Genomic DNA, 14,656 nt, shown 5'->3' on the forward strand with positions numbered 1-14,656 from the left:
CGATGACTGCCGCCATGAGCTCATTCAAGTAGCCATAATGGCCACTCGCACACAGTATGCCAAAACCTGCATCCCAGCCTGAAGCGCTGCATTGCCGTTTTAATATCCAACAATAAACCTAACAGTAACGGTCGCGGCTACTAACGAGGGGGAGAACACACTGCATAGTAGGTGTCCAAGTCGCGTGGCATGTGGTTTGTGCATGATATCCAAACTGACTAGCTGAGTCTCGCAGACTGTCCTGTCAAATCACCGATGTTGTACCTGTAAGGCAATAGTTGGCTACAGCTGGGATATAATCGCCGGTCGTCATGTCCGAGTCAGAAAGGACCAATGCTTCTTCCTCGCCCGATGGCCAAAACTCCAACAACAGCGGAGATGATAAGAGATCTATCTCACCTGAGAAGTTGAATGGGAGGAGCCAAGGCCAAGATGAAGAGCATGAGGAACCAGAACATGGGCGAGATAAACAACGGGACAGCCCACCATCTGCTCGACATATTCAATTTCGATCCCAGGCCAACCTAGCGCAAGAAGCACAGCGAGAACAGCCACGTGAAGATCCTCGCGCAGAATGGGACAGATCACACAACCTAGTCATACCCCATCGCCCGTCGATGCCTTACTCTCACGACTCAGCCGATATAGCTGATACACCACTGGAAGACCGAGATCAGGGTAATCAGGAGGGCGAGGCCTCAAAGGAAAAGCAACCCGAAGAACCACCCCCTGAACAAGCACCATCCGAGGAGACAGGTCCAGAAACACTGAGTCTGGCATATATAAAGCGAAGCATACGGTCAGCAATTGACAAGTTTAAACAAAAGGCCTCGGAAATCGGCGAACGACTGGGCCGGCCAACTACTGGTGGGGATGATCTACATCCCGGTGTGTACCATGCCGACTGGGCGTCCGGCAGTCAACCACCGGTGTCGGACGTAACGGACAACAAAAACAAGACTGATCAAGAGAAGCGACAAAACCAGGCTCAAAGTAGCTCCGAGGCCCATCGACTAGTGCGTGACTTGACGCAGAGTCATTCCGGCAAACGGCGCAAAACGCGGCCCAAGCCATACCCGCATGGAGGAATGAATTATATTGGGGGTGAGGATGAATCGGCTATGGAATCTGGGTTGCGATATCGTTCTGGTGGTGGTGGAATTCTTTCACAGCTGATCAAGTTGAACGGTGGGAATGAGCAAGGAGGGGGAGGAGGAGGTATGCCATCACGGACACCGAGTCAGTCATCTTTATCCGGGGCTGCGTCTCGATCTGATTCCGAGTCTGGACGAGCGACGCCTGGGAAAAAGGCTAAACCGCCGAAGTGGTACAAAAGGCCCCCCAATACATCGACTTCCACTCTAGTTGGGGCGTCGGGTGACCTGAGCGGCGCTAGTACGCCTGTCTCGAGCGAAGTACTATCAGCTGCGTCACAGCGTCGTGGCCAGCAAGCCGAGCGCAAGACGAATCTGGAAGACGAAATTAGAGTGACAGTTCACATCGCGGAAATTATCTGTCGGCAGCGATATATCATGCAACTATGCAGGGCGTTGATGCTGTTTGGCGCACCCACCCACCGACTGGAGGAATACATGCAGATGACCGCCAAAGTGCTGGAGGTTGACAGCCAGTTTTTGTATCTGCCGGGTTGCATGATCATGTCATTTGACGATCCATCGACGCGAACCACGGAAGTGAAGCTCGTTCGCGTGGGACAGGGAGTTGATCTTGCTCGACTGTCTGATACCCACCTCATATACAAGAACGTCATTCACGACGTGGTTGGGATCGAGGAAGCTGTACAGGAACTCGACGATGTCATGAAGAAAAAGCCCCGGTATCCAAAGTGGGTTGTCGTGTTGGTGTACGGTTTAGCGACTGCCACTGTTGGTCCCTTTGCATTCAGCGCTCGCCCGATCGATTTACCAATCATCTTCATCAATGGACTGTTGGTAGGACTCATGCAACACCTGGCTGCACCGCGATCAGTTCTCTACTCCAATGTCTTCGAAGTGACCTCGACCGTGGTGACATCGTTTCTCGCTCGTGCTTTTGGCAGTATCCCACGGACGGTCATCGATGGCAAGCGCCAGTATATCTTTTGTTTCTCGGCGATTGCCCAATCGTCGATTGCATTGATCTTGCCCGGGTTCCTGGTTCTGTGCAGTAGTCTCGAGCTGCAGTCTCATCAGATCATCGCTGGGTCAATTAGGATGGTATACGCGATCATCTTTTCCCTTTTTCTTGGCTACGGCATCACAGTTGGCACTACGGTCTATGGTCTTATGGACAACGGAGCCGTATCAGACATCCAATGTCCACAGACTGGCGCATTCAAGAATCCCTACGTGCAACGCTTTCCGTTCGTGACGATAATGACTGTCTGGCTCCTGATCATCAACCAGGGGAAATGGAAGCAGCTCCCGCCAATGACAATCATCGCACTGTCCGGGTACATCAGCAACTACTTCAGTACGAAGAAGCTAGGTTCAAACTCGCAAGTTGCGAATACCGTTGGTGCATTCACTGTGGGAATCATGGGAAATTTGTATAGTCGTCTATGGCACGGTCACGCTGCGACTGCTATCTTGCCAGCAATCTTCATTCTTGTGCCATCTGGCCTAGCAGCTACAGGCTCTTTGATCTCTGGTGTCCAGTCTGCAGACCAGATCAAGCAAAATGTCACTTCCCATGGTGCGGCGAGCTCGGCCCCTGGAGCTGGATTGGCATCAAGTAGTTCGGTGTTTAGCTTGGGATTTGGCATGATTCAGGTGGCGATTGGAATCACCATTGGTTTGTTTATTGCGGCGCTGTGTGTGTATCCATATGGCAAGCGTCGGAGTGGATTATTTAGCTTCTAGATTAACGAGATGTGAGTTTCGATATTCTGAGCAGACGATCGTAACCCCCTTTGAAATAAAGAGTATCAATTGAGCGTTTTCCGCATTGGGGTCCTCCTTCTGAACACACTTGTGATCCAGGTGCGAATACGAGGCTTATATCACACGGTTCCTGATCCTTCATCCAGCTAGCCGAGATTTCCGCTACGAATCAGCCCTCTAACAGATAATAGCTGGTACACGTGGACTATGAATACGAAAGCGAGCACATAATCCCCATCAGCGCCCGGGAGAATAGCACTGTAAGCGAGGGTGCATGCATGCATACTGCCGTATGGAGTAGATCTACACATCTTGCAGTTCGCATAATAGAATCTCGGATCTAAATCTGTTATCGCATAATATCATCCGATACTGTCGATGAAAAATCACACTCAATCTTGTTCCTGAAGCACCTGACACCCTTCCCTTCGCCCAAAGGTAACGCAAACCAAATCCGAATCCGAATCCCAAACATGACCATCACTCCAACCCCACCAGAAACCAAGATAGCCAAGCATCACGCCAACACTAATACTTGCTAAGACTAGCATTAACTATTGAAGACCACTGCGGGGCGCAGGGCACAACTTCTTCAATTTCCTATCCAAGCTAGCGCCCGGGATCAGCAAGCGAATCAAACCCCCCCGCCGAGCATGTCATGCCGATCACGACGGTGTGTGGTCGCGGGGGGCCGGTCGGAGGATTCCAAGTTATGCAGATGCGAAGGATCGAGGTGGTATTCGGATTTTGATTTTGCGGTTAGACCCGAGGGGTTGGTGGGGATGTTGACGGATACCAGGAACAGATCGGCGGGATGAATAACGGATACACATTGGTGTCTGTGTCTAGTGATGGGTATTTATACCCTAGTTCGGCCCGGAATGGTAGGCAATTAACTCTGCATTTTGAGTACCTTTGGAGCATTATATTATTTGTTCTGTTTTACAATATTCGGAATGGTCAAGTTCATTCCCCTCGCTACCCTGGCAATTGCCAGTCTGTCCGTCGCCAGCCCAACGGTGTACTTGATCCGCCACGGTGAAAAGCCCGATTCAGGCAATGGCTTGAGTGCGCAGGGTTTAGAGCGTGCGCAATGTCTGCGCAGTGTTTTCGGTGCCAGCTCGGAGTATAAAATTGGGTATATCATGGCTCAGACGCCCAAGAGTGGTACGTCACGTTCTATAGAAGGAGTATCCACGTGGTCCAGCTCATTCTAATGCCATTCTCTGTAGATGGAAAGCGTCAACGCCCCTACGACACTGTTGAGCCCTTGGCCGAGGACTTGGGTCTCACCGTGGACACCTCCTGCGATCGGGACGATCCCGAGTGTGTGAAGGATGTTGTCGATGGGTATACCGGTTCTGGCAATATCTTGATTTGCTGGGAGCATGATGCGTTGACGGATATTGTTTCTGAGTTGGGTGATAGTGATGCGCCGAGTTATCCGGATGATAGGTATGTATAGCAGCGATGCGGGTAGCGAAGAGGAGAAAAGGGAAGTGGAAATGCTGACGAGATGATAGCTATGACATTATCTGGACGGATCCATCGCCGTATACGGCTATTACTGCTAAGACGAGTGAGAACTGCCCTGGCTTGGATAGCTAGATTTTTGATTGTTGGAATATTGGGCGGGGTGTTAGTACAGTGGTGCGATGGATACAGGCCTGAGAACATGTAGGGGGATTTTTAGAAGCATTAAAGCATGGATATTGAAAGCTTCTCTGCATTGGTCTAATTCTTCAGATAACGTCAAATATAAGTGCATTAGAACGCACAACTTGCGGTGGAAGGAGAAAAAGCTGAATGCACGCCTAAGATAGGCAACACGTCGCATCTAAATGCTGATCAGTCACTCGCCATGCTATGCGATGCCAAAGTCAGTCCCAAAGGCGACTCGCCAAAACAATTAAGGGAAGATGAAACATAGTGGGCCTGCCGTATCCATTAGGTAAACACGCCCAAGGAATTAGTTAGTGTCTATCGCTTCTCCTGGAGCACTAGCACAGGCATCGGTCGCATGGGTCGTTGTAGCGGTCTGGTCCTGCCAGACAGCGTACCCGAGTAACTCCAAAAGATGACGCTCGCGATATGTGAAAATCAAAACTCCGTCTTTTTGTAGAAAAAGCTTTGCATGTGCGCGAAGAATCTCCGCGTTTTGGGAGGAGGAGGAAGAAAGGCGGAAGAGGGCGTCTGTCGAGATAGTAATCTCATGCAGAGTGGTGGAAGTTGAAGGAAGGTCTTCGAGAAGGGCTCGTGTCTGCTTGTCTCGAGTCAAAGACTCGCAGTATCTTTCCAGCATGCGGTTGCGCATGATAAACCGTAGCATTGAATCCAGCGAGTCCATCTGCACAAGCGCCTGCGGGAGGGACGTATCTGGCTCTGCGAGCCCCCGTTGCATGGTAATCGCATATTCCAAATCTTCGAGCAACGGGGTGAACTGCATCCGTGCAAGTGACACATCCGTCAGAAGCGGCCTATCATAACCGAGCTTTTTGCGCCAGAAGAAGTTCACCGCGATCAGGGAAATGATACACGGAATCAACACGACATATCCCCACCATCGCTCTGCAGTAACCATGGACCCCGCTCCTGCAACGAGACCATTAAGCCCGTTGATGAACGAATGCCATTGGAACCGGCGAATACGATTGTGCAAGCGGCGCCGGATATCATCACCCGGCTGAGAGACTCGTACAGCGTTGAGATGGTGCTGGAACCGACGGATGAGGTAGCCTGACCAGACGGCGTTGACAAGACCGAACATTGCAGCAAGACCATTCCCAATATAGCCCGATAGCAAGTTGCTAGCCTTAAACACTCGTCGATTGGCACCTCCAATGGCCATCAGCGTGCCAATTCCAACAAGCACTGACCCGAAACCCATCAGGAGGTCCATCACAATGCGATCCACAATCTCGGTACCCATCTCACGGTCACTCACACCCAATCTACTCTCCAGAAGTCGCACCACCTCTGTATTTTTGCTGTGATACTGTCGTAATCGTTTCAAATTCTCCCGCTCCATCCGGAGGAGCTTGACATTCCGCATACTCAGTCGGAAATCTTGTATGGCAACGAAGACCATGCACAACGCACACGTTCCACCGATACCCATGAGCACAGCCGCAAATGTTGGTACGGGGATCTGATTCCACACGTTGGCCGCAAAGTCGGCGGCATTCGCTAGCTCGAGGTATCCAACGCTCGCGAGCAGGCTGTTCCTGAATTGCTGCTGTGATAGCAGGTGGAAACGACCACGACGACGGACGAGTGTGACGGTGTCTTTGGTTGCTTCTAGTGACTCCTGCCATGTGATGTCACTCGCTTCGCGTAGGAGTTTGGGAACAATGGGCGGTGCGGACTCTAGCACTGATAACTCGAGGTCAGATTCGGCTTGTACTTCCGGGCTTGTTGTCTTTGTGTGCATCGTGTGTTGGTTGGAGGATATATGTATCTGTGCGAGCGAGTAGGGTGTGATAAGGGTGTCGGAGGAAGCCCCCGGAGTTGCCATGATGGTTGTGGCCGGCGTGGTCAACTGGATGATGGACGGTTCCTGATCATATATGTTGTAGGCAGGCAGTTTCCCTGCCGGTGCGGGAGGTCGCACAGCCGACCTAGGAGTAAATTGGGTCGGGCTGAGCGGTATAGTAGCAGGGGCGTATAAGGGAAGAGAAAGAAAAAGAGTATGAAGAACCAGGAGCCGGAAGATGGGGAAATGGAAAAATGGGGGAGACTGCAAGCGGGCGAGGCGGTTGTCGCTGACTGGCCAGTTGAGAGTGGAGCCTGAGGTGGATCTCCTTGGCGTCGCCCTGTAGGGCTGAAGGGGTTCCTAGGCTGCAAGCATGGGTTTACTCGGTAGACTTGCTAATAGTATCATCATCATTATTATTATGATCGACATGACACACAGAGAAGCTGTTTAACTCTTCAAACGTGTAATTATACAGGCCTCTCCAATCTATTGTGCAATGCTCGACTCCCCATGATACTCGCCACAGAGCGCAATTCTAGCAAACTGGATCCGGCGACCCGCCGTGTCCCACCTGATGATACGCTGTAATAACAACAAGCGTAGTGTAGTAATAATAGAAACAGTAGTAATAAATGATTATCATATTCCAAACTATTCATTCGACCCCCTAAATGCCTCCACGCGTCATCATTCCAGGCCTTGGACCAACACAATCCGCTATTCAGTTATTAGCCTTAGAACTCAACCCTTCTATACAATAGCTATGCAGAGAGTAGAAGTACGACTTTATGGTAGCAGAGTTGCTTTCTTTATCTAATTTTTATACACTTGGAAATTTCGAACTCCGAATAATATCATGAAGAATATAATGCAGCAAGATGCAGCAAAAGGCAGATAGCTAATGCAACCCACACCTAAAAACGCCTTATAATATGCCGACCACCTCAAACATGATAACAAAGCAAAGCAACAACAACAACCATCACCCCACGACTATGCATGTTTAACCCTGTTTAACCCCCTTACCCTCGTTCCCACTCCTCCCCGCAGTCAAAGCACGAATCAGCTTGACGCCCGCGTCCGCAGTATCGCACTCCCTCGCCTCCCAAAACTCAGCCTCCCGATCCGATCCCCTCAACACCTCATCCTGCGGCTGCTCGCTCGTCGGCGAGGGCGATCCATCCGCTGACGCAGTATCACTGCTATACACGTTCACCCGTTCGTGGAAACGCACACGCTGGCGTACCCGGGACGGCGAATCCGGCGAGCGGTATCGGGACTGGTGTGCTTCTAGGAATGTCTTTCGTACGGCGTATCGACCAGCTTCTTCGCGGCGGAGGGTGTCGCTGAAGATCTTTTGGAGGGCTGTTGATGCGGTGAAGCGGATGCCAAGGTAGACTTGTTCGGCGATGAAGACTGTCAGGAGGAGTCGGGAGAGGCGGACCTCGGACATGGGGCCTCGGTAGAGGTGGACGATTGCCGCTGTTGAGAGTGTGCCCAGCCATGCGAGGAAGTCTAGGCCGAGTAGACAGGGGCCGATCGAGTCTGCGCGGATGGGTGGTGGACGCTGGCATTCTAGCGTGAGCTTGAAGAAATCACCGCGCACTTCGAGCCAGTTGTTCAACAGGAAACCGAGAGGGACGAGTGGCCATGCGACGCCGAAGAGAGCCAGGTAACCGAATTGCACACACATCTCCAGGATGTCTTCTTCGACTTTGTATTCTTCTGCGTCTGCTTCGCTGCGAACTCGTTTTAGGAAGGATGATTCTTCGGCGGCGTCGATGAGGAGGAGGTCAGTTGCTTTGGAGAAGCTGCGTTGACGGGTAAGTCCTGCTTTGCGGTCGCGGTAGTTTTGCCATTTTTGCCAAAGGACGTGCTTGACGTAGGGTAGGACGATCTCTTCGGCGAAGCTGAAGACTTGCGCTGTCATAGAGAGGTAAATAACCTCGGCCTGGAATCGGGAGGTGTCCACTTCAAAGTCCTTATGGCTGGCCATGTTGATACCAACTCGTCGCAGGATATCCAGATGTGGGACTATAGCATGGCCGAAAGGAACGTAGACGTAGGCCGTGAGTATTGTCGGCAGGAATGAGGTGATAAAGTGCATGACGAAGGTCTTTTGTGTCTGGGCGAGATCGTACAGATCCTGCGTCCGGTAGTTCTCGTACTCGGTCAACCTGTTCGCGATACTCGTGAGGAAGGAAGTAATCGCCGGTAACGAGAGCGAGAATAAAATCGTGGGCACAAACTCCAAATAGCCCTTCAATGGGCCATTGTATACCTCAGAGATAAACACCTCGCTAGCAAAGGTGACCACAATCAAAGTCCCCAACGCGACACTAGCCACACTCGCAAATGGCACCAGCAACATCTGCCGTATGAACTGTTTCCATCCAGGAAAGGTGTGCGTTACTTGGCCCGAAACTGGATCTTTCACTTCTTTCTCCCATTGGTACTGGGTGCGATTGACCTTTAAATGGCCCACGCCCTTGACATTCCATCGCAGACTGAGGTCTGCTTCGCGGATCTTCCAGAACTCGACGAAAACGATGCACCAGATACATAACGCACTGCCGTAGATGATCGAGTACGGACCGAGGAACCACCATCCTAGAATTCCTAGCGCAGCTGGGAAGACCAGGAAGATGGAGTAACAGTGGATGAAAGCGAAATAGAATGCGACCTGTCCCGACCAGGAAGACAAATGTTAGCCTCTTTTATCGAAAATTCAGAGTATTCAAAACATGCTATTATTCTCACCTTTTCACCAAACAGCGCCCGAATTATGTCCAAATCCTCGGCCGTCAAATTCGTCTTGCGATTCCATTTGCTTAGCAACTCCGAGGACGCATCCCGATCATGCAATGGGAATGATGCAGTAATATTCTTCCACTTGCCGAACTGTGGCGTAATTCCAGCGCCACCGAGTTCTTTCTTCCAAGTAACGGCGTGATAAACAGAGCGAATTTCCTCGGATGGCGTTTCAGCTGTAGCGACGGTATTTTCGTCGCCAGTCGGGAGGGTGTGTGTTATGCCGAACAGCCAATCTTTTATCCTGAATAAAGATCAGTTTTGGGGACGAATATGATAAAGGAAACATAATTCTCCGAGAGATCGTATTTTTCAAGTTGGTGTAGTGCCATACCTTGATTGATGTACCATCTTCCCCAGATGGTCTCTGGGTACACGAATGCACACCAACAATGCCGAGCCATGGCCATGGCGGACCTGCACTCGATGGCCAGCTTCGGATAGGTCATGAATAAGTGTGCGAAACTCGGATATAGCTTGTGCCTGATCTATGCGATCGTCAGTTTTTGTCCATTCCAGTTTACTATAGAAGGTGACCAGCGGATAGAGCCGCATAGAAGGAAAGGCTTAAATCAAGAACGTCATGTCTTGCCTGCCTAATCTATGCGTCTCGTATTGCGCTGTATGGTTCTCATAGGTCTTACCAATGTCTTCAAACTCGTACTGTAGCACCCAGTCCACACCGAGATTATCGCTCTCGTCATGGCCATGCTTCTCCTGCCCCGCGAGCCAAGACATCTTGCTCGGGCAATGGGCGACGTAGCCAAGCAGAATTATATAGTCGGTCTGCTGTCAATTGGTGTTTTTTTAAGGGTTGTACCTATTCCGTACTGAGTTTGCTGTGTGGGATGAGTGTTTAGGCGATCTGGCGGAAAAGACGGTGAAGAAAAAAGTCGAGAATGAGAGGACAAAAGAGAAAGATAATTGGAGACGCAAAGAGGGGAAAGGGGAAAGGACTGTGGGGGAAAATCCAGCCCTGTGAAAATGCAAATGTACAGTACAGAGTGCAGTAGTGTGGAAACAGGAAATGGGTTTAAGAGCAAATTGCTTCTTGATTAGGCACCGGAGTCGGGGTTAAGTTGTCAATCTAGGGGGTTTATTGGTTTATTGGTTCGCGCTTTCCCCCTTATAATCCCGGGCTCCTAATTATAGGGTGGATAGGTGTGTAATTGCTGTATTTACCAGCATCAGCACTACGTATAGACTCCGTTCTTCCACCATTTTAAAGGGCCTTTGAGGGAGTGCCGATCGGTCTTGGTTTCGGTGAGCTTCTTTTCCTACAGGCTTCGATCCTAGGTCGCGATCGCCGGTCATCGAGAATTAGATGATCAACGGGATAGTGCACTGGTGGGCTATGGCCTTAGATAGGTCTAGAATTCGGTGTTGGACCGTAACTAATCGACTTTCTTTGTCGTAAAACCCCTCAAGTGCCCGGGGTTAAGCCAAAGGCCAAAGGCCAGGTGTTTGCGTCTGCTGCAGGGAGGCGCTACCAGCGATCCACGGATCCACGGGCCAAGCTTCAGCCCTACAGGGCGGGAAAATGCACGGGGGAAAATCCTTGCCATGATGATGGTCATCTTGCCATCGGAGATGGACATCGGCACGATGATCTCGCTCTTCCGGATTCTTGAAATGACCAGTCTTGAGTCACATAGCAACAACAATACTATAGAAATGCCAATAGCTGCAAATATTACTGATCTTGCACCCCTATATGCCAATCTTCCATAGCCTGATTCCTGCCGGGCTGACCGGAACTCCCCGCAAAGGAAAAATGAAACCCTGCAGCCTCTGCTTATTTCTTCCCAGCCTTGTCCGCTTGTTGAATAATAATGTGTACAGTACTGTAACAGGCTTTTCATCATTGTCCGTGCCCCACTCAATCGGTTGAGGGGCGAGGACAATCGGGTATTACCTCTACACCCAAGTATAACTATTCCAGGTCAACATCTAGCTCATCTAAAGTTGATTATTGAACATTATTAAGTCGGATGTTTGCTTTTGTATGGCAATAGTAGAGAGACCGAGGCTAAATCCATCCAGAGTAACCCTTCGCGCCGCAATTTCGCCCTTCCGAAAAAAGCTGCTGCCTGAAGCTATTCGCGCCAAGAGCCCCCCGATGGGGCATTCCGTAATTCCGTTGTCAGGCGTCAAAATTACCAGACCCATCGGCTAAATTTTGACTTCCCCAACGGAGCGCGATCAAGGCCGTGGCGGATATGGTTCCAGTAATATGTATGCAGAACTTGAAATGCAAAAGCCTATCAATAATAGACGCCACCACCGGGGTATCTGATAAATACCAACCGTAAAAATAAGTACGGGCAATCTCCTTCCGGGCGCTCGGAATGGCGCCAAGCCTACTGACTTTTCTGCTGGGTCCATGACGGCATCGCCAATTGGTGTTCTTGTCGACGCTTCTGCCAATCCTGCATTGAATAAATCGAACTTGCTTTCTTGCGGTGTACAGGCATCAACATTCAACTGGCCGCGGCTAAGGACATGCGTTAGGAATCGTGCGGTTCCCAACATCCGGCGTTTCCAGTCCGACCTTGGCGTCTATATATCTTCAGGCAAGGATATAGTCTAGGTACGCAGCGATCGTTCCCACAAAGTCCCTGGGGAAAGCATCCTTTTTATGCCTTTGAGCAGGACCCAATCGCAGTTTTACATTGAGCTATCTTGCCCGGTCGTCATCGGACAGCCTTGCACTGCACCTCGCTGAAACCTACAATACTGGAAGACTAATTATTGGCCGATGCCATTCTCCTCAGTACTCGACATCATGGCTCGTCGATTTCTCCGCGGGCAAAACATGGCCTTTGGGCTGAGCGTATTCCTGTTCACGTTTATGTTTCTCCCGACGTTATTGATCTTGTTAGCCGTCGTGGTCTTTTTCGTGTTGGCTTATCCACGGCTGCGCAAGTCCTATACTGTTGACAATGATCAATTCGATCAACATGTAGAGCAGGAGTGAATGATGAATTGGATCAATTTATTTTGCCTCGGCTAGGTGAGCAGACGATCGGCTTTGTGACTTATCTTTGGCTGCGACTGACGCTGGTATCCTAGGGGTTTCCTTGGCCGGACTGGGCAGCGTTACTATGGAGTCTTGCGGATATGCATAACGTTGGATTTATTTTCTCGATATCATCTGTTATCGTGCGAGGGGCAATGGGCAGGGAGTTAATGGGGTTTTGAAAATTGCCATGAATTTTGCGACATTTTTATGTATGATATAGCGGCGAGGGATACAGTCAAATACTGATGGAGTGACTACGTGGATAGCTTCTGCTTTGACAATGAACAGCATTTCCTCTAAATGGTATACTGCGATAGTCTTCTGGAGGATGGAAAATACACAATTCTTGTGTATTTTATAATTCCTTGGCCACCCTTCAATTGGTGATGCCTGGAGCCAAGATCTCGGACTGAAACAAAAATCGGAGCCGCTTTGCCGGTGCCAGAGTTTCCCCCGAGGACCTTCTGAGCGCCGAGGGACCCAGAAAATCTTTCGCCATCGTCAATATAGGATATATCATTGGATACATGTTTTATTTTCCCCATCTTGACCCTCAGGGCATGTGGGTCAACGGGTAGGGCTGGCAGGGGAGCGCTGGTGTTGGTCTCCCAAATTGGGAGACCCAAGGCCTGGTCTGGAGGAGGGTGGTTAGGCCCCGGGGCTAAGAGGTATATTGTGTTGCATTTTGGTTTCCAATTGTTGTCCACTTTTCTGTTTTGTTTCTCCTTCATAATCCCTCCTTTGACAGAGGTTTATGGGCGGTTTATCAGTCATTCAATTCGCGTTGTAACTTCCGTCTTGAGAAGGCGTTCACTAGATTCACAACTCTAGAATAGGATGAACGATTTGATCGTTCCCACTGATGACCAACATTCACGCCTCTCCAAAACCGAACTCCGTTGAGACTGACATCAACTCACCGATGGCATCATCTCGACGGTCTGCCCATCATATCACCCCCCTAAACGCCGTCCTGTGATCGTGAAAATGAAGACGCAGGCGCAGCCCGAAAAGCCAGCGGTCCAGGAGGCATCGCAAGATCGCTTCAGTTTCTTCTCCTCGGATACCCAACAGGCCACCACAGCATCATCCTGGACATCTCTCTTCCCAAACGGAAACCAGGATCACATCTTCCAGGAAAGCCAGAAAGCCCGCCCAGACCCCTCCTGCCCTGTTTGGTGGGTCGACGTCCGCAATGCCACCGAGGAAGACGTGGGTATCGTCGCAGAGGCCCTGTCCATCCATCCGCTGACAGTCGAGGATATCGCTATCCGTGAGCCTCGCGAGAAAGTCGAGGTCTTCAAGAACTACTACCTCATCTCCTTTCAAACCTTGGCCTCACAGGTCACGGAGGGCGGGGAGCGACTGGGAATGCCCTCATCGGCGGAGATATACATCCTGGTCTTCCAGTATGGAGTCGTCACGTTCTCGCCTAGTGGGTGTAGCCATGTGAGCCGCGTTCGGGATCGAGTTCGCAAAATGCATGATCCTTCCATCTTGTCTAGTGACTGGATCTGCTACGCATTGATGTAAGTATACGACGCAACTCGACGACAACTACCGCGTTGGTCATATTGTATCTAACAAACACCAGCGACGACATCGTGGACAGCTTCGAGCCCTTCACTCGAGCCGTTGAAGCCGAATCCGAAGCCATCGAAGATCAAGTCTTCATCGCCCGGATCGACGACGTCAAAGAACTAATCCCACAAGTCGACATTCTCCGCAAGAAAATCACCCACATCATTCGCTGTTTACACGGCAAAGTTGACGTTCTCAACGGCTTCGTGAAACGCTGCCAAGCACCCGATAGACTCCCTGTCTTCCCAGATGGTGATCTACTGCTGTACCTGGGCGATGTGCAGGACCACCTTGTGACGACGCTGTCCACGCTAGCGCATATAGATGAGATTATTGGTCGGTCGCAGGGTAATTGTCTGGCGCAGTTGAGTGCGACCAATTTGCGGATTAGTTTGACGATTAACTCTGCTATGAGTAAGGTTACTGTGTTGGCGACGATTTTTGTTCCTTGTCATTTGGTGACTGGTATGTTTGGGATGAACGTTTATGTGCCTGGTCAGGATACGCCTGGGTTGTCGTGGTTCTTTGGGATCGTGGGTGTTTTTGTGGCTTTTATGGTCGTTTGTATGGGGATGGCAGCGAAGTTTAAGCTGTTGTAGATCTAGAACGTACAAGGTGACCGCATTGCGGGTGCTGTGATGGATAGACATTAAGCATAGACCATATTAATAGATTAGAAGATATTGGCAGATGTGAGAGTTCTATTCGTAGGGCCATGGGCAAGCATTATTGGGTATTAACCAGGGATGATGGGATGCCTCGTTTTGAACTGATGAAGCCCGTCCATACAGCGGTGGTGGATAGTGGAGGTTCGTCTTCACACATGCTGAACACGATGAAAAGACGTATGGAAGTCGGAGAAGAGGTTCCTTCCTTCAATCCAAT

General features: G+C 50.3%; 5 protein-coding genes across 5 annotated transcripts; 3 read left to right on the forward strand and 2 right to left on the reverse strand.

Annotated features, from left to right (window-relative positions):
* Positions 1–311: 311 nt before the first annotated feature.
* N7496_005484 (threonine/serine exporter family protein) lies at positions 312–2,861 on the forward strand (the record flags this gene model as incomplete). Its single annotated transcript, XM_056698413.1, has 1 exon — positions 312–2,861. The coding sequence occupies one exon, from the start codon at positions 312–314 to the stop codon at positions 2,859–2,861; it is 2,550 nt and encodes an 849-aa protein (XP_056556938.1).
* A 977-nt stretch (positions 2,862–3,838) lies between these two features.
* N7496_005485 (uncharacterized protein) lies at positions 3,839–4,490 on the forward strand (the record flags this gene model as incomplete). Its single annotated transcript, XM_056698414.1, has 3 exons — positions 3,839–4,049; positions 4,115–4,337; positions 4,406–4,490. The coding sequence occupies 3 exons, from the start codon at positions 3,839–3,841 to the stop codon at positions 4,488–4,490; spliced, it is 519 nt and encodes a 172-aa protein (XP_056556939.1).
* A 361-nt stretch (positions 4,491–4,851) lies between these two features.
* N7496_005486 (uncharacterized protein) lies at positions 4,852–6,396 on the reverse strand (the record flags this gene model as incomplete). The annotated part of the gene is made up of 1 exon (XM_056698415.1): positions 4,852–6,396. The coding sequence occupies one exon, from the start codon at positions 6,394–6,396 to the stop codon at positions 4,852–4,854; it is 1,545 nt and encodes a 514-aa protein (XP_056556940.1).
* A 964-nt stretch (positions 6,397–7,360) lies between these two features.
* On the reverse strand, positions 7,361–9,906 carry N7496_005487 (anoctamin family protein; the record flags this gene model as incomplete). The annotated part of the gene is made up of 4 exons (XM_056698416.1): positions 7,361–9,040; positions 9,118–9,412; positions 9,503–9,656; positions 9,813–9,906. The coding sequence occupies 4 exons, from the start codon at positions 9,904–9,906 to the stop codon at positions 7,361–7,363; spliced, it is 2,223 nt and encodes a 740-aa protein (XP_056556941.1).
* A 3,271-nt stretch (positions 9,907–13,177) lies between these two features.
* Positions 13,178–14,370, forward strand: N7496_005488 (magnesium transporter CorA family protein; the record flags this gene model as incomplete). Its single annotated transcript, XM_056698417.1, has 2 exons — positions 13,178–13,719; positions 13,785–14,370. The coding sequence occupies 2 exons, from the start codon at positions 13,178–13,180 to the stop codon at positions 14,368–14,370; spliced, it is 1,128 nt and encodes a 375-aa protein (XP_056556942.1).
* Between the last annotated feature and the right edge of the window lie 286 nt (positions 14,371–14,656).

The sequence above is a fragment of the Penicillium cataractarum genome, assembly GCF_028827025.1.
Source record: "Penicillium cataractarum strain IBT 29864 chromosome Unknown utg000004l, whole genome shotgun sequence".
NCBI lineage: Eukaryota > Fungi > Ascomycota > Eurotiomycetes > Eurotiales > Aspergillaceae > Penicillium > Penicillium cataractarum.